This window comes from Triturus cristatus, chromosome 3_2 (genome assembly GCF_964204655.1).
Source record: "Triturus cristatus chromosome 3_2, aTriCri1.1, whole genome shotgun sequence".
In the NCBI taxonomy this organism is placed as follows: Eukaryota; Metazoa; Chordata; class Amphibia; order Caudata; family Salamandridae; genus Triturus; species Triturus cristatus.
This window is the reverse complement of record NC_140584.1, coordinates 194,729,394-194,748,869: the sequence shown is the minus strand read 5'-3', so window position 1 is coordinate 194,748,869 and position 19,476 is coordinate 194,729,394. Positions and strand designations below refer to the sequence as shown.

The 19,476-nt window shown below is 43.8% G+C and overlaps 1 protein-coding gene across 1 annotated transcript in view; it reads left to right on the top strand.

The window, feature by feature from the left end:
* SCTR (secretin receptor) overlaps nucleotides 1-19,476 on the top strand; it is a 416,552-nt gene that overhangs the window by 274,019 nt on the left and 123,057 nt on the right. The window contains exons 5-6 of the mRNA XM_085647486.1: nucleotides 6,126-6,223; nucleotides 7,296-7,428. Coding sequence (XP_085503612.1) covers nucleotides 6,126-6,223; nucleotides 7,296-7,428 — 231 coding nt within the window. The remainder of the gene's footprint in view (nucleotides 1-6,125; nucleotides 6,224-7,295; nucleotides 7,429-19,476) is intronic.

The window sequence follows — 19,476 nt, the reverse complement described above, 5'->3', positions numbered from 1 at the left end:
GTCTTTTGGCCACCTCTCTAGAGCCAGTAGCGTGTTTGTTTGAGCCTTCTTCAGTCATTGGCTTGTTGGGTTGTCCATCAGGATTTGAGGCCAGTTCCACTGTGTTTGTAGAAGCTTACATTTACTCAGTGCACGTTTTGAGGTTGGGACAAGATTAAGTAGCCTGTGGATATGCACTGTACATATGCCAACTTTGTATCCATTACATTGGGCCCAATATATTGTTGGGAAAATCCCCTTTTATAGGTTGGCCAGAGCAAAATGACATTGATGCGTGGTCATCATACATGAGGCGATTCACCACACAAAACAGTTACAGTGATGCTGGTTACTAAGCAGTTCCAATGCCCGGTTTCCATTGACTTCTTCTCCACTATACTATAAAGTCCATTATGTTCTGAGAGAAGTGCCCCTCATCTATGATGTTTACAGGTAGTGTCTTGACATTGACACTAGAGACATCTGACAAGAAGAGATTCCCTTCACAAAAAGGCAGTGGGCACTACTGGTATCAGAGCTCCACGTTTTGGTAGAAGCTAACTGCACTATAGGGCTATGGATTGGTCCACACAGAGCTCTCCTGCATTGCTACCATGCACTTTGCCATGGTCTTGTTGCTTGCTGCCCAGAACACCAACTGCATGGGCTTCCTGGCACAATTGTCCTTTAAAGGAGAAGTGTGACTCACCTCTGCAATTCAGTTATTGGCTGGATCAAGGTGCTGACAGCTCTCCTCTTCTCTGTCTGACAGCAGGTAAGTGCAGATTATAAATACAGTTTGTATATGCCCAGCTAAGAGAAGGTCAAATCAAGTGATCGTTTGCCTAAGGGCCATGTCCATTGAGGATTCAGAGCCAAGAATTATGGTTCCTTCTCTCACTTTACTTGCACAGCAACCAAGTTACAACAACATAACATCCAGGGCTACATGCCCAGGAGTAAAAGTTAAATCACAACAACAAACCCCCATCACATGACAAGGCACCAAAAATAACACTAGTCCAGTCTATAAGAGAGTCTGCACGGCCATCTTGACCTCTTTCTTTGCCAACAGCAGTATTCATACCATGGTAGGTTTATTAATTGATCCTTTTTTTTGTCTGCATCAAAGGTGTAAGCAAGTAAGTATTTGCATGTGACATGGTATAACAGCAAAACAAATTATCATGTTTAATACTGTTTAGGGAGGGAAGAAACAAGAAACATTACACCAAATTGAACATGAGATGCAATGAGAGAACTGAACAATAAGAGACATAACATTATAGTTGATAGGGGGTACAATAGTCGCCTATGTGTCCTTAAGAAAATTAAAACTTTCAGACAAGAAAGCTAGAAAATGTATTCTGTGTTAGGACTGGCTGCGAGTTTTATACTAGTTCAAAGTTTTTGATCACTTTAGATGCCGCAAAAGTCAATTGTTTGAAATAAAGCTTGCATAATATGCTCTAAATGGGATCCTATACCATAACAGAAATGAAAACAGTGGAGACGACATGTACAAGAAGAGCTTATTTATTATAGTTAAATCCGTCACTATGCTATCTAGGCTATTATTCCCAAAGTCTATTAAAGATGAAGAACCTCAGAGGTGAAGTTCTTTATCTGGAACATAAATGTGTTGATCCTGAGGAAAACTAAACCAGACAAAGAGACACCTGAAATCCTCTTGCATAAGCAATTATAGTAAACCTCTCAGCCCCTGTGGATCCATCCACAGGAGTTTTCAGAGGGGTGTGTGTCCTATAGGACTATCGATGCATAAGTCCAAAGAAGAAGATCACCTTTAGTTTTTGCTTTATCCACCTCCTATGACTTTTTGGGCGACTCAGTCTGTGTGGGCAAGCTGCAGTTGAGCCAGGCTAATGATCAGGTGGAGCCATTTTCTTGCCCTTGTTCATAGAAGTTGTGTTAGGAGTGATTTTAAAGCTACAAAAAGGGAGATAGGAGAAACTTAGGACCCCAGAATACACACTCTTACACTATAGCACTAGAAACAAAAAGTACTTGGGTACCGAGACTCAGTATGAGGAAGTTAACAATATCCTCCTCACCATTAAATCAGGATCACCTAATGATCCCTGTCCATCGGCCACTATGCACCTGGTCTCTGGGAAGATCAGTTTACATATAACTTACCTTTTAAACAAAGTGTTAGAGTCAGGGATGTATCCTTGTGCCTGGAAAAAATTGTGTATCAGGCCAATCCTGAAAAGGCCTGCCTTGGACCCTACCCAGATCAAAAAATATCGACCTTCTATTTCATGCTTGCCAGTAGCAGCCAAAATCCTTGAAAAATCTGTCAATTGGGAGCTTACCCAATATCTAAACTCCAATAACCTGCTTGACTCAAGTCAGCATGGATTTTGGCCATGTCACTCGACTGAGACTGCTTTGATTATGGCAATGGAGGAAATCCGCAGAAAGGTGGATGGGGAGTTAGAGCTGTTCTTATCCTCTTAGATCCATCAGCAGCATTTGACATACACTGGGAAAATCTACAATCCGACACATTCCATTTTCCGTGCGGAGTGCCGCAGGGATCAGCCTTGTCACCAACTTTATTTAATATCTATGTTACTCCATTGGCTAGACTCATCAGAGAGCATGGCTTTATTCTGGTCTCTTATGCGGATGACTCGCAGCTTGTCATTTCCGTATCTAAACAGCCAGAGACCACCGCCATTAGCTTTCATGCCTGCTTGACGGAAAACATGAGCTGGATGAGGCAATATTTTCCTAAGATCAGTACTGATAAAACAGAGGTAGTGGAGTTCAGCAAGGGCCAATCCCTGTGGAATGAAATTTGGAGGCTGTTTGAGGCTGGTGAATGTCCACGTTCAACAGCTAAGGCCAAGAATCTAAGAGTGATCTTTGATGATCAGCTTAATTTTGCAGCTCAGATCAATTGTCTAACTTCTTCCTGCTTCGACTTACTGAAGACTTTACGGAAGATTTTCCCATTTATCCCTCAGGAAGTTGGTGGTAGTAGCTCTCATTCTTTCGAAAAAAGACTACTGCAATGCACTCTTTATGGGCATTGACAAGGCTCAGAGAACGAAACTACAATTGCTACAAAATGCTGCTGCACGATTGTTATTAAACATTCCTAAAGGCCATCCCACCTCGGCTGGCATAAGATCTCTACACTGGCTCCCTATCCAGCAACGAGTATAATTTAAGGCCCTCTGTTTGGTGCACAAGGCACTATATGGAGGTGGTTTGGTTGATATCCAGAAATTATTTTCATGGTATAATCCCACCAGAAATCTTGGATCCACAAATGTGGGTCTTATTCGAATCTCCAAAATTCGTAGAACAAGATGGGGAGGTAGGAGTTTATCACATTGTGCAGCTAAACTGTGGAATCAGATGCCTATTGTGATGAGAATGCAATCCAAAAGGCAACTTTGTAGGAAACTGCTAAAATCCTGGTTGTTCCCCACTAACTAAGTCGTCGTTGTCAACGTTACAGTACCTCTTCACACTTTCAGCGCCAAGACGCCGCGGCATTCGAGCGCTTTATAAAATGTTATCTTGTCTTATTTAATTCTGCTAGCCTTTACATACTGGAGATTGCTCCGATTTGCACGCAAGACCCTTAACCACCACATGGGTGGCATGCTTCATCATTGGGCCCATCCTCGCATTGGATGCTTTTTTTGTAGGGCGATATGCCACAGTTCATTTTAGGGTCATTGATTTTGCTGACATGGGGGGGGGGTAATGAAAAATGGGTTAAAACTACATATTGGTTGATTAATAATTTCATTCCGATCACCAGTGAGTTGAATAAATCCACTCTGTTATCCGGTCGGCATGTTTCAGGCTGCAGCAATGCCTTTGTCCCGGTCAAGAGGTTATCTTCAGGAAAAATAAACCTTCTGTCATGAAAATGAAAACATTGCCTACTTAATTAGTGGTATCTTGTTAAAAGCAATTTATGGTGCCTACATAATCCCTTCCTCTCTCATCCATTCTGAGTGGCTTCCACCTCCTGCCCCTGTGAAAAGAGAGACACACAAATCATTAGGGTTCCTAGTGATGCTGTCCTTTTAAACCTTCATATGGATTAATCTGGATTGAATTGACACACTTATTGCATTTGGTAGTGGGGATGGTGAAAGTGATTATATTTGCACCACAGCCTCTGGGATAAAGATGCGCATCACTGGAACCGCAATTTTTGCGCTGTGAATTTCCATGTCATATGCTTTTTTCTCGACTATTGTTATGGCTGTAGTGGCCCTCAAGGACTGTGGTGTGCATTGCAGCATCCTGCCATCTAGATCTAGAGTGCATATTACTAAACTGGACTAACATCTGTACTCTGTAATGCAGTCATTAGCTCGGCGGCCAGACAGCACAGAGCTCAGTTTGATCCCTAGTAGTAAGAATTGCATCTGAGATCCGATGATATATCAGTACACTAGACTCCCAGAGCTGTGATGTAAATTGCAGTGATACAGCCCATAGCTGTGGTATACTTGCTGCATACCTCCATATTGCACGCTCGGAGCTTTAACTTGCAGTACCACTCAACCTAGCTCTGCTCTCAAGCTGTGTATCATTATACTTGCCCATTGGACTATACAATGTGCTGCCCCTCGTCCTAGGTACTAGGCAGTATTTCAATATAACAGACCTCTGAAAAAGGGAGCATTCACCCATAGTGTTAGATGTTCTCTGTTTAAAGATCTATGGGAGAGTTTGAGCAACAAAGCACTTTAAACCATATTCCCATTCATGGATATACACCATTTTGAAGTGAAGGTGGATTTTCAGATGTGCATTTTGTAGTGACTTCTAGCCTTCAAGTACCACTGTCAGGGCCACTGTTCCCCAGTGCTAGCTTGGAATAAACATTAAGAAGTTGTGCCCTAAGAGCTGTTTCTTAAGCTTCTATAATGCAATTTCCAAAATGTTGAACTCAGAGTGACATTGGAGTGTGCAGACCGCTGGAAGCATTATGACCTGTTTGGCACTTCCTCCAACTGAGGCAGGTCTCGTCTGAGTTTCATATACTATAATATTGTCTGACACAAACATTGTGTCCGAAACATTGTTTACTAAAGTATCATTACAAATGGTGTAGATTTGTTGTTATTAACTCCAAGGGGGCAATATCTTTGGAAACAAAGGGCCTCTGCACTCATAGCGAAAGCCCCGCAGTCGTGGGGGAGTCTTGGTACTCGGGGACAAATTTCCGCAGTGACAATTCTCATTGCCGAGATTCCTCCCTGAGTGCCCAGACTCTCCAAAGACTGTGGGGACTTAGCCATGAGTGCGGGGGCCATTTATGAATCAGGCCCATTATATTTATGTCAGACGCTATGCTAATAACGATATCTGATATCATAACCAGTGGCAGCCGGCACAGATTGGTGTTGGCGGGCGGGGCAGTGCAAAAAAAGAAAAATAAACTTACCGTATCGTTGCATCTCTCCTCCATCTACCCTCTGCATCGGGCCGGAGCAGGAAGCACCCAGGCTCCCCTAAGCCAACCACAACCCGGGGACTGGAAACCTCGGCATGTTCTACACCCAGGCTGTAATGTAGCCTGGGTGGAGAAAATGCAAAGCGCGCATGACTGTTTGGCCGTCCCAAGATGGCCGGCAAAACATTCATGAGCACTTACAGAGGGCTCACCACTCCTCCGTTTTTTCTGTGAGCAGAGAAGCCCGCCCGCCCTGCAAAGCTGCCGCAAAAAAATTATAATAGCATTAAGCTATTATCATTTTATTTTTCCTTTATTACACTGCTGAAAAGCAGTGGGTTGTCGCTCCTTCACCTTAGTGGAGGAGCCACCACTGAGCATAACCTTGTAGCATTTTGATGAATTAACATCCATCTATGCTGAGAGGAAAGCAGACATATTGACTGCAAACTGAAAGTGTGTGGTGATTACACAGCAGAAGCAAATATACCCATGGAGTTTACATATATATCCCCATAGAACCCATCTGTAGATATTATATAAAGAGCCCAATAAAGTAAATTGTTCTCTTTAAGGTCTTCAAATGCTGAGATAATATCTAGATCAGAATAAACATCAGTTTAGAAGGAGTGAAAGATGAGGACTTTTCATGAACTAAAATCTTTGCTTTTCTTCGATTTCATTTTAGACATCATATTTCAACAAACTGAAGGATCTGTACACCGTGGGATACAGCGCCTCCATCGCAACGCTGCTCATGGCCTTAGTAATCTTGGGCTCATTTAGGTGCGAAAAAGTAACTGTTTAGTTTTGATTTGGAATAGAAGAATCTCACGTAGTCTCTCTCACTTTAATAGTTTTACATGTGCAAAAAACGGCACTTTTTGTCTTTATCTGTTATATATGTTTATAAATATATTGTAAATTGTAAAAAATTGTGTTTGTAAAAATGTTGCAAAATGTTGTAAAAGCTTTGGAATATCCCTCCTAGGGAATGTAACTACAGAAAATATACTCAGCTAGGTGTCTTAACTTAGTACAGTTCCACAACCAGCATATTTCCAACAAGCATGCAAAGAACACATGTTTTACACAAAATAATGGAAAATTATAGCAGGTGCACCTCCTATGGTGTTGCAAGGACAAATCTCGTTTTACATTTTTGGGACCCTAAAACTGTTGCATCACATACGATCTACACCACGGGTCTGTGTTTTTTTAAAACAGATTTTTATCCGAACAAGAATTCTCCCTGCAGGCTTTTGTCCCTCTTAGGGTTGCCAGGAAGACCTCTCCTGCAGCACCACCAAGCTGCCACCCTGTTACCTTAAACATTTGTGAGTCCTTGCCTCTGCCTACGCCAGCTGTAGTGTGAACTCATGTTCGGCTCCTCCTATAGCTTCAGAAAGCCCATGCTTTGCAGGAGAACAAGCATGGGGAGATCATAGTAGGTCGATGCTAGCTGTGAGGGTAGGTCACTTCTCTCTGGGATAGAACTTTTCTGGGTTGTGTGGTTTTCTTTTTTAAAAGATCCTGGTGATTGAGCTTTGTTAGACTGAACAGTCCAATGGTCCATAAATATGTACCAAATGTACTATGAGACTCTCTATTCGATTTATTTTTGTTTCAAGTGCTGCACAATTAAAAGATCTGCCCATTCGAAGCAAAAGTGTTCATTTATTGAAGAAAAGCTCTTGGACAGTTTTACAATGCGGTGTCTTATAAAACATGTTAATAATTCTATTGTATACCATGTCCTAGCCTTATCGTAGCTAAAATCGGGTATTTACTCTGCGAGCACTCTCATTTTGTAGCCAATTGAAAATAATATGACCTCCCTCACTTCTTTGATTGACAGGAGGCTGCGATGCACAAGAAATTACATCCACATGCATTTGTTTGCCTCTTTTGTTCTGCGGGCCGTGGCAGTCTTCATCAAGGACGCGCTCTTGTTTTCGGCTGACGAAATTGATCATTGCACTGTCTACATGGTAAAGTATGAATCCTCCCAAAAGGGTCCACCCATCCCTCTGTACGCTTGAAACTCCCCTGGTGGATATTCCAATTGACTTTTGGGACATTGTTTTGAATATGAACAGTGGAAAGGGGAATTTCTACACCTTAAACAGAAGCACCACTCAACCCAATTGACCCCTTTAGCTGTCAGTTAAACAGCTAATAGTATTAGATTCCGAGGCCGAGATACAAATGTAATCACCTTAATGTATGTAACCATAATCAATTGTTTGCAGGCATGTTGCTTTATACATGGATATGGAATGGCATGCTCCTCAGATGCAAGAGCATGTTGAAATCCAAATGTTGGGCCATAGATGGGATGCCACAGATGTAGACGACACACAGATAGAAAAGGCTGTGTGTGTAGTATAGACATCTGTAACACTTCCAAAGGTAGGGGAGAAACGTTTGGTGTAAAACTTGACAACCAAATTATATTCATTCTGTTGTCCCACCTTCTCCTTACTGAAAACCAGAAGATAGTTATAGTTAGGACCTAGTTTCCATAGGAAAAGCGTTTTTTCTTTTCCCAATAACTTTGGCGCCGGTTGACAAATCTTCGCAACATTTTCAAAACTTGTGGCCCACTCCGGTCAGCTCCTATCCTGAAAGTTTTGGGGTGATTCGCCAAGCGGGGGCGAGAAAAAAGGGGGGTCCCAAAACGTGTTTCTCCATGTTATTTTCGATAGGAAACTTTAGACACTGCTACGACCCAAACTGCTGAAAGGAATTACACCAAATTTGTCAAAAAGGTAGCCCTTGGTTCAGAAAGAGCCCTTTCTGTTAAATGGTGTAAATCCGTTCAGTAGTTCCTGAGAAATTAAAAAAAAAGAGGTCGGTAAATGAATTTCCCATAGGAAACTTTAGACATGGCTACAGCTCGAACTGCTGAACGGAATTACACCAAATTTGGCGAAAAGGTAAAACTTGGTTCAGAAAGCGCCCTTTTTTTAATGGTGTAAATCCATTCAGTAGTTGCTGAGAAAATCAAAAAATAAAGTTTCGATATTTAGAGGCGTGGTGGATCCACGGATCCTCCAGACCACAAGCTTTATTCTAATTGGCTGTCAACACTCCAAACCAGGAAGTGTTGGCAGCCATCTTGTGACTTGGTAGAACCAAGTCACAAGAAAAGAGAAAAAAAAAAAGCAAAGAACAAGAAAAGGGGGCAGAGTAGAAACACCCTCACCCCCTAGGCCTGCTCAGGGGGTTCCAAAAAGCATTTTTTTTTAAAAAACAACCGGCCGAATTCACGCTGGGTGAGCAAATCCGGCAGAGAAAATATTTAGAAAACAAAGCGCGGACTCCCGCGATTCATTGTATTGAAGCCCCCGGGTGGGCCAGGTCCAGGGGGCAGTGAAAAATAAATTTGTGGGGGGGCCCCAATCCCCCTCCCACACTGCCCCGGGGACCGCCACCTCCCCGGGGCAAGATTAATGAGTTGCAGGGGGACACGTAGCCCCCCCAAAGCCCCAGGGACCGCCACCTCCCCGGGGCACTAATATTCAGCCTTGCCTTGGGCATGGGCGAGTTAGGCCCATGGCACCAAATATTCATAGGACGCAGCAGGGAGCAACTTGACTTAATCTCATGCAAATAGCAGATCGTCCATCCGACTTGATCAGACGGAATTGCCAAATAAAACCCACGGACGCCAACTCGGTGATCATTCAAAAAGTGAAAAACAAAACTGATTAACGCCTAAACTTCCTGAAACAAGTTCATTAAAATGTAAGAAGTGCAAGTGTGTTTCATTCCAATGCCTATTTACGTGCCCTCTAACCATGCCTATATCTAAAGATGTGTATTTGTTTTCTAGACAGCTTCGATCTTACCTACCAGAGATGTCGAAATCCCATGCTGTTCTCTTGTGTACACTCTCGGATCAGCCGCATGCACTCACTTTGAAACTACTTCGATTTTGTTAGGAAGCAGTTTATCTCTCCCAGCCTGCAGGGTTGCCTTTGTCCCTCACGCACAAATTGTTTTGGGTCTTGATGACCTAATACACCTGCACCCCCCAAGCTCATCTCAGGATTTTTCTTAACCGTCACTAAGAGAGCAACAAGAGAGTGAGTGCGTATGTTTTTGTGGCGGGGGATTGAAAACGTAGCCCTTGTATCAGGCCCTTCAAGAGTCACAAGCCGTTTTAGTGTGCTGTCTTAAAAAATTCCAGGGGTGTCAGCGCAAAGGTCATCGGCGAACACTAGAGACCGGCCATAAATACCCCCCTCCACCCCTCCCTCTCCCCACACACAAAATACTATCCACAGTGAATCACTCGCACCGCTAAAGCTAGTCGCACTTTCTACTGATGCCAAGTTTCAAGCTTGACTAGTTAAGCCGGTCCTGTGTTTACTTAGAATTCTGGAACGTGTAGTCTTATTTAACCTAGTATAAAACCGTAAGACTACATGTCATAGAATTCTAAGAAAACAAATGGGGGTGCATAACTAGTCACGGGTGAACCATGGTCATGACATGACTTTCATGCTTGTTCGCCCGCCTATATTTTAAAGGAGATAAGGCGTCCATTGACTAATAGCAAGAATACCTTTACGGGTATATGTTCCAACCTGCTACAGTCGCGTAGCTTTCATTTAAGATGCTGTGCATTCTGGGATGTGTCGTCCTTGTTTGCTATAACTGGACTACATTACAGTTTATAACGGTTTGTACTATAAAAGCCGGTGGTGGACACGTGGTGTGCTGCCAACCTGGCGAACTATGGAACCCCAAGAGGTTCTGTCTACCCATACATATGTTGTGAGGAGTAGCCTGAAATGTGTTCTAAGGGCATTGTTGCCAACGTTGATTTTTTAAAACCATGTTTCGCATTTGACTGGAAATCGTGTGATTCTTGGGCAATCCCTCAACCTGCCATTGCTTACAAATGCAGATATGCCCCCAAAAATATGAAATTCAAATGTGCATAGCGCCGCTTGAAAGTAAAGCGCTCCGTTGCTCTCCACCTTGGTTGATTCTATATACAACTCGCCGATGCCCTCACCCTGGCCGGTATTCAACCACGAAACATTTCATTTCATAAAGCTTTATTTCGACATATGCCATAAAAGCACAAAAAGATACAACAAACATGACAAGACTATATAAATAATACAATTCACACTAGCACAATTTAAAAAGTTATTAAATTCTATAAAGCTCCATTATGAATTTAAAAAAAATCATAAAAACAGTATAAAACATTTGTATGTGTATTTCCCCAGTTAGGAAAAGGAAGAACATCACTTATCAGAGCATGGGTATGGTAACAATTGTTAGAATTTAGACAGTGACCGTAAAATTTAAAGTGCGTGTGCGGATGGCCCAAAACCAACTTAAAAATTTAGCGACAGCAATAGCTATATAAGGACTACAATCGAAGCCTAGAACTCTTAAAGCGGAGATACAACTCCGTGTACCAAAGGACAAACAAATTGGTCTCAGCCATTTGTGTCGCGGTACCACATATAGCGGACAAATAAAAAATACGTGTGGCATGGTTTCATCCTCAGTCAAGCAATTATGACACTTGCCACTAGTACTAGAAGCCCATTTACATGTAAAAAATTTAATGGGAAGAGAACCGATCCTAAATTGGAAGAACAGTTTCCTGTCAAATGGCTTCTCAATAAGATCCCAGTACTTCTCACACACAGGCCAGGATTTGAAATCCAAAAACCGGCCTGATAAGCTAGTGGCAGAAATAGATTGAAAAGATGTTAAGAAAACCAATTCCCAATATTTTTGCTTTAGAACCATCTTAGTTGGTAAAACTGAGGTCTATCCCAGAGGGCTATCCCAGAGATACACCAAATCAAGCTTAGTAAGTATGGTTCTAATTTCTTTGAGCCATCCTATTTTATGAAAGCGATCTAAAGCAATCACATCTTTGAGTCCCTGGGCAAAATGTGAAAGCTCCGGTGTAGTCCATAAACGCCTCCAGTATAAAAGCGAGCGTAGCTTTGCCATATCCTCTATATTTTTCCTGCCCAAATCTAGGCTTAGAGGAACCATCGGGGTACTTTGAGGGACCCCTGTGAGGCAACGTAGGAATTTGTTCTCTGCCAGGACTATACATCTTAAGTCATTGAATCCCCACAGTTCTGCTCCATATAGTGCTGAACTCACCGCCTTAATGTTATAAATTTCAAGGGCCGGGGTGACAGGTTTTGTAAGAGACATTTTATGCTTCTTTGTCAAGGCACCTATATGCTGGTGAAATTTTAAAGTTGTGAGGTTCAAATGACTTTTCCAGCCCATGTCCTTTTGTAGTGTTATGCCTAAGTACGTAAAAGCATCCACCTGCTCAAGGGGCACATTGTTTAGTAAAATCCTTCCCTTGAAAGACTTGTGCTGGTTAATTGACAAGAACTTCGTTTTAGAAGTGTTGATTTCAAGCCCTCTTTCTATACAGAAGTCACTAAAAGCATTCACAGCCCTCTGTAAACCACTCGGGGTCCTGGAGACGATCAGCGTATCATGAGGACCGGGACACGTGTTCCCGCCAGGATGGGGGCGTCAGATGGTATCCGGGAGAGGTATTCAACCGCCCCGTTGATGTACAAAGAAAACAGGGTGGGAGCCAGCACACAGCCTTGCCGTACACTACGCTCGACAGGGAAGGGATCGGTAACCTCCCCCTGTGACCCCCACCTGATCCTTGCAAAATTGTCCTCATGTAGGCGCACGAGTAGGGTTAACAATTCCAGCTCCATCCCCATTTCCCCCAACACCCCCCACAGTTTTCCCCTGGGGACTAAGTCAAAATCCGACTTGAGGTCTACGAAGATGACATATAATGACCCCTTGCCCAAGACCACGGTTCTCCAGTAGATGGTAATAAACCGGTAAACCTCGTCAATGGTGCTAGTACAGGAACGGAACCCGGCCTGAAGCGGAGACAAAATGTTTTCTTCTTCAGCCCACACTTGTATTTTGTTTAGCACCAATCGGCCCACTACTTTCTGTATAGAGTCAATAAGACTAATGGGCCTGTAGTTACTAGGAAGAGATTTATCGCCCTTCTTAAAAACGGGGATAATTTCGGCTCCCTTCCATGATGGTGGGACTGGGGACCCGTTGGCCAAAGCGTTAGCTAGGAAAGCTATATACTGGCACCAAGTTGGTCTATCGCTTAAAAAAACATCAGCGGGAATACCATCCATGCCGGGGGCCTTCCCACCCGACACACAATCAAGTGCTATGTCTACGTCCTTTGGGGAAAACACCATACCTTGATAAAATGTAAAAGAATTCAAAAATGAAACATCATCTATGGGGCCTCTAGCGTACTGGGGTATAAAAAAGTCAAGCCACTGCGTTTGCGCTACATTATTTTGGGGTGGTTCCGGACACCCTCCCCGATCCCAATTAACAATATTCCAAAATGATTTAGAGTCTTTGGCTACACAAGCACTTCTGAGTTCCTGCCATTTTTCATAGACCCATTCTCTCTTTGCCACCCTTTGCACTCGCCTGTAGTTGTCCCTAGCGTCTCTCACCCCAGAGTGATCTTTAGATTTAAGCACTTCAATTAATTTCTGGCGGGCCAGCCTACAGTTGGTGTAAACCATCCGGCCTTATTAAATTTTGACGCCTGCTTACCACTCCTGGAAGCTTGGACAAAGTAAGTTTTTAGCTTGGCAAAGAGGGATAAATGGGAATCTATCATAATTTGTGGGAATTCGGCACTAGTAGCTCTAGACTCAATAAAAGCCGTATGCTCCATAACCTCTGCTTTAAGGGCAGCCAGCTTCAAGGGAAAATCCCTAATCTTATTCCATTTTATATGGTGCCTATCATTAGAGATTACCAAATCGGGAGATGTTAGGGCCTCTGTTGGATTCACAGCCCTCTCTTCGTTTATTATCAAGAAATCTGAACAGATGGGGTTATGATCGCTTTCCAGACGCCACACTACCTTCATATCCTCTAGGCGCCACCAGAGCCTTACGTCTACCAATAGATAGTCGATCCGGTATTCAACCACGAAACAACTCATCTGTTGCTCCTTGGAGTAATTCCTAAAGTCGCGAACGTCACAAATGTAACACTACAGACAGAAAACAAAACTGTCTCGCATAAGGCGGATGCTGCCGGGGCTTCCACTCTATGTGAGAACAGTGACGCTGTGTAATAAATAACACGCTCCTGTCATTATTCCGACTTATACAGGGCTGCGCGAGAAATAATGTAACACTTTGGGAAACACCGTGCCATCGGGACAGGTGTGCCATGCTAGTGCCACGGCAGGTGCACTCAAGTCAAAACACTGACTATAGAAGATGCCTGAAATTTACCATTTGTTCACTTTGGCAAATGTTTATTTGGTGGGAAAAAAGGAGTTAACCAGTTTCGAGGTGCCATCTTTCGTATTTGTTTTCCATCTAGCTCCCTGCAGTACCCGAAAGGACATACGTGGTGCGGTATAAAAAAGCACCACTCTGAAAAAAGACAGAATGACATTTACAGCAGCGGACCTGTTGTCCTTTGTCTCGTGCTTTCTGCGCGCTTCTACCGTCTGTGCGAGCGTAGCTGAGCAGGTGCAATGTGCGTGGGACTGAGGGTGAAAGCCACTGATATCGGGCCGAGGTTGCCCCAAGTCCTCGTATGATGACACGTGTAAGCGTACAGGGATTCGCGAGGGAGTTGGGCTTCGCAAGCAGGGTGTTGGAAACTGCATGCTGTTAGCGCCTTCCCCGATTGTATTTTTTAGAGAAGGTGTTACTATTACCCGTTCCAACAATGTACTCATTTCCTTGATGCAGAGAAGCTTGGTGGGATCTGAACCTGCGACAAGCAGTTCTCAGCAGTGAGTGCTTCACACACTACGCATTTAATCTGCAGTTTTACATAGCGCGAACTCGACCCGTTACATTACACAAGTACACATTCCTTTTTTTGTAGGGTTTGGGGGGGATTAAGTGATTGCCAGAATCATAAGATGTTGAGTAGACGCGGAGATTCGAACCTGGTTCCCTAGCACCAAAGTCGGCGGCTCTGGCCCTTGCGCCACATCCTCGCCTATCACAACTCCTCTCCCAAACATTGACAAAATAATAACCCAGCTGCCCAACATGGGCATGCACAGGAGAAACGCACAGCTATGGGGAAACAAACGCCTACTAGAAAACTCCATGTGTGACTGAGTAGTAAACAGAACCAGTGCTTCATTTGTGACGGTGGTAACAGGTGGTGGGCACCGGTACTCATTTTTGAGGGACAGTGACTTAAGTCATACATAGACCTCAGAACAAGAGACAGCTGGAATTCGAGCTGAAGAGAAATACTAGTAAACTGCGACTAAGAGAAAAGAATCAGCACAAGTGAGAATAGACAGGAAGCAAAGGCGGTGACAGAAAGATGTACAAGTTGGGATCAATAGTCAGTTTGATATTCGGCAACCCCATGGGCGGGCTTCTACGAAACATCCTATAATTAATTTGTATTTTTATATAGCGCAAACCTGACCCTGAGAGTTAGAGCACTTTACAACAGAACTAGACTACGTTACAGGTTAAAAGAGAACACAAGTGTTATCTGCCCAGCATTGCAGGATGTTGCCCCGACACTCATGCCTGTTCCAAAGTCAGCAGCACAAGACGGTGGAGCGCATCTCCTCTTCGCAATCTATTTTTTAACCCATTCAGTATTGCCACCCTTACCACGAGAGATGTTTTGGTAATGAATGCCTCTTCCTCGGCTGTGGGTATACTGCAAAAGTATATATATATATCTATATATATATATTCACTGAAAAAAACATAGGTTTCAGGCACGTTATAGTTAGGAATTAGCATTTAAAAAACCTTAGAAATTCACTGAAAAAACCATAGGTTTCAGGGGCGTTAAAGTTAGCTGGACTTTTCACTCGTACAAAACCATTGAAATTCCCCCGTTATAGTTAGTTCAGCTAACTATAACTCGCGCGCCCGCAATGCACTGCTGATGACGTCACATATTACATCACTCATGACATGGTCAGTGACATCACTCATGACATCACTGATGACATCTCAAATAACATCACTGATGACATCACTGATGACATCATCCAGTGAATGTGTGTTTTTCTGAAAATTACATATGTTTTATATATGTATATCTCAAGGTCGATGGAAGAATAAATGGGTATATAAGTGTCTAAATGTATGATTTGTTTTTGAAAAATTGATTGTATAACTGACTGATTAAGTGTATCTTAGTGAGTACATGGCTTAGTGAGTAATGTTTAAATATGTAAATATCTGTATCAGTCTCTCACTTTTTGTATAAGTGGCTGCATGGGTTGGTGAGTAGCTACATGAGTGTCTATATAGGTTATTAGTTGTTTTTTTGAGTATCAGTATGAGTGTCTGAGTGTCTGTATGGTTCGGTGGGGGGTATTACGTAGTGCATAGGTGCATGAATGAGTGACTCACTGTTTGTATGTGTTTAAGACAGCATGTGTGCAGGACTGTATGGGTGGATGAGTGTGTGCATGGGTGTGTTAGTGAGTGAATGACTGTCTCAATAGTGTCTTTATGAGTAACTACATATGCTGTAAACTAGTATATTTGACTATTGGTGTATATAAGTGAGTATATGTGAGAGTGAGAGATTGGAAGAGTTCCTGTATGAATAAGTATGTGTTTCTATAAGTGATTGTTTAAAAGACTAAGTATGTGTAAGTTTCTGTAGAAGTAAGTGTGGTGGTGTGTGTATAACTGTATATGCAAGTAAATGGATGTTTGATTCTTTATTAGCATGAGTGACTATGTGTGTGAGTATCTCTATGGATGAGTGGCGTTGTGTAACAGGATGTATAGGTGTATGAGTACATATGATGAGTGAGTACATGTATGAGTGACTGTATAGGACTGTTGGCGAATGAGTGGATGTGTATGTGGATCTTAGAATTACTGAATAGGTTGTTGTAACTGGTATTGGTATGTCCATTGTTTTGAAAATTTTAGTTTCTATTTTTGAATGTGTGTATCAAAGGTTATAATAGGGGGAGAGGAAGTCCGCCACTCTATCACAAGGATGATGTCATCAGTGATGTAATTTGAGAAGTCATCAGTGATGTCATGAGTGATGTCACTGACCATGTCATGAGTGATGTAATATGTGACGTCATCAGCAGTGCATTGCGGGTGCGCGAGTTATAGTTAGCTGAACTAACTATAATGGGGGAATTTCAATGGTTTTGTACGAGTGAAAAGTCCAGCTAACTATAACGCCCCTGAAACCTATGGTTTTTCAGTGAATATTTAAGGTTTTTTAAATGCTAATTCCTAACTATAACGTGCCTGAAAACTATGGTTTTTTCAGTGAATTTCAAAGGTTTTTTAAATGCTAATTCCTAACTATAACGTGCCTGAAACCTATGGTTTTTTCAGTGAATTTCAAAGGTTTTTTAAATGCTAATTTCTAACTATGCCTACAGACATAGGACATGTGAAGAAAGAAGAAAAAACGCACAGCAAGAAAAAAAAAATGCAGAAAGAAGCAATAGAAGTCCTCAAAGACGAAGAAAAGTGCAGGAAGAAGGATAACGTGCAGAAAGAACAAACAGAAGAGCAGAAAGAAGCCTTGTTGCAAAATCATCCTGTACCCTCAACTTTTTCAGACCGATACTGGTGGTAACTGAGTCTGACTAACCAGTCCTAGAGCCAGTGCTATGTTAAAAGACACTCAGAATACAGTGAAAACACCTACATACACTAGGGAACACTATGCGTTGGGGTCCCCCTGTGATTAGCATGACCTCCTCTGTAAGCCCCTAGTATAGAATAGGGCAGGGGATTAAAACTACCTCTTAAAACGCGCCACAGGGCGTGTTTGCACACGTCACCTCAGGCCCCGTCTCCTCCCTTCCCCACTGTGTAAACACGCCCTGTGGACATTTTAAATTGGGAGATTAAGTCTCCTTGAATCCTGAGGGTCCCTAGGGTCCAACTAGACTACTAGGTAACTCCAGTAAGCGCCACAGAGCTGCGTTGCAGAGAGATGTAAAAAGGGGCACGGCCTAGACCACTTCTCTGCAACGCAGCGCAGTGGCGCTTACTGGAAGCACCTGGTGGGCTAGTTGGCCCCCAGGGTCCCTCAGGATTGAAGGGGAATTATTTCCCCAACTTAAAACCCGCCACAGGGAGTGTTTGCACACGTTAACTCAGGCCCTGTCCCCTCCCTTCACCACTGTGTAAACACGCCCTGTGGCGTTTTTAGTTGGGAGATTAAGTTCATTTGAATCCTGAGGGTCCCTAGGGTCCAACTAGCCCATTAGGTACCTCCAGTAAGCGCCACAGAGCTGCGTTGCAGAGAGGTGTAAAAAGTGGCACGGCCTGGACCACCTCTCTGCAACGCAGCTCAGTGGCGCTTACTGGAAGCACCTGGTGGGCTAGTTAGCCCCCAGTGGCCCTCAGGATTGAAGGGGAATTATTTCCCCAACTTAAAACGCGCCATAGGGTGTCTTTGTACACGTCGCCTCAGGCCCCGTCCCCTCCCTTCCCCACTGTGTAAACACGCCCTGTGGCCGTTTTAAGTTGGGAGATTAAGTCCCCTTGAATCCTTAGAGTCCCTAGGGGCAAAATAGCCCACTAGGTACGTCCAGTAAGCGCCATTGAAGAGAGGTGTAAAAAGGGGCACGGCCTGCACCACCTCTCTGCAACGCAGAGCAGTGGTGCTTACTGGAAGCACCTGGTGGGCTAGTTGGCCCCCAGGGTCCCTCAGGAATGAAAGGGAATTATTTCCCCAACTTAAAACGCGCCACAGGGCGTGTTTGCACACGTCACCTCAGGCCCCGTCCCCTCCCTTCACCACTGTGCAAACGCGCCCTGTGGCCGTTCTAAGTTGAGAGATTAAGTCCCCTTGAATCCTAAGGGTCCCTAGGGTCAAAATAGCCCACTGGGTACCTCCAGTAAGCGCCACAGAGCTGCGTTGCATAGAGGTGTAAAAAGAGTCATGGCCTCAGAACACCTGTCTGCAACGCAGCTCCCTGGCGCATACTGGAGATACCTGTTGGGCTAGTTGGCCCTCAGGGACCCTCAGTATTGAAGGGGAATTAATTCCCCAACTTACAACTGGCCAGGGGGCGCGTTTGCAGAGTGCTGTAAGGAGGGGGCGTGGCCTCCGGCGCGATGCCGGTCTTTTATTTATTTTATTTTTTTAAGAATGAGGGCTGTGTGGCCCCCCTTCCTTTTCTAATGTATTGGCCCTGGGGACCCCATCCCCCAGGGCCTGCACCCTAATTTTTTTGGTTGAAAAAAATACATTTGGAAGTGGGCCGCGTGGCCCCCCTCCCAAGGCCTTACTCGGCCCCGGGGACCCCAACGCCCGGGTCATGGCCTTTTTTTATTTTTAATTCTTTAGGAGGGGGGCTGCGTTGCCCCCCTCCACAGGCCACTTATGGCCCCAGGGACCCCATCCCCCGGGGCCGGCCTTTGTTTTTTATTATTTAAAAAAAATATATATTTATAGAAACACCTAGGACATGCTGGACAAACCGTATGTACCTATCACCATGACGATTTGCGTGATATTCATTAAAAGGCGACTATGCATACAATGAATCCACGTGGAATGTATTTACACCGCTAGCGAAGCTCTGATGTGTCTGACGCCCTACGGTGCCTAATCCCGGCGCTCCCACCAGTGGGTACTCTCCAAGTAGACACCCTAGTCATTTATTTATACAAACATGGGTAGCTATTGACGGGCACATTTAATACACACGCACACCAAGCCATTCAAAGGGGATTCGACAAAAATTCAACCAAACTATGCAAAAAAAAACCCTCACGGTTAATAAAACACACATCCACCGCCGGATGTGTAATACTTTTTATTTTACTCTCTGGAAAGGAGACAAACCTCACTTGAGAGTCACAGCGTGCTCCTGGCTGAGCCCAATGCTGTGTTACACCCACCAGTGCCCACCGAGTGCCACACGCCTCTATGTTGTATTCCACCGGCTAGTGCGTATGCTATGGCACTCTCTAGCCCATGTCCACTGTAACACCACCCCGTGAATA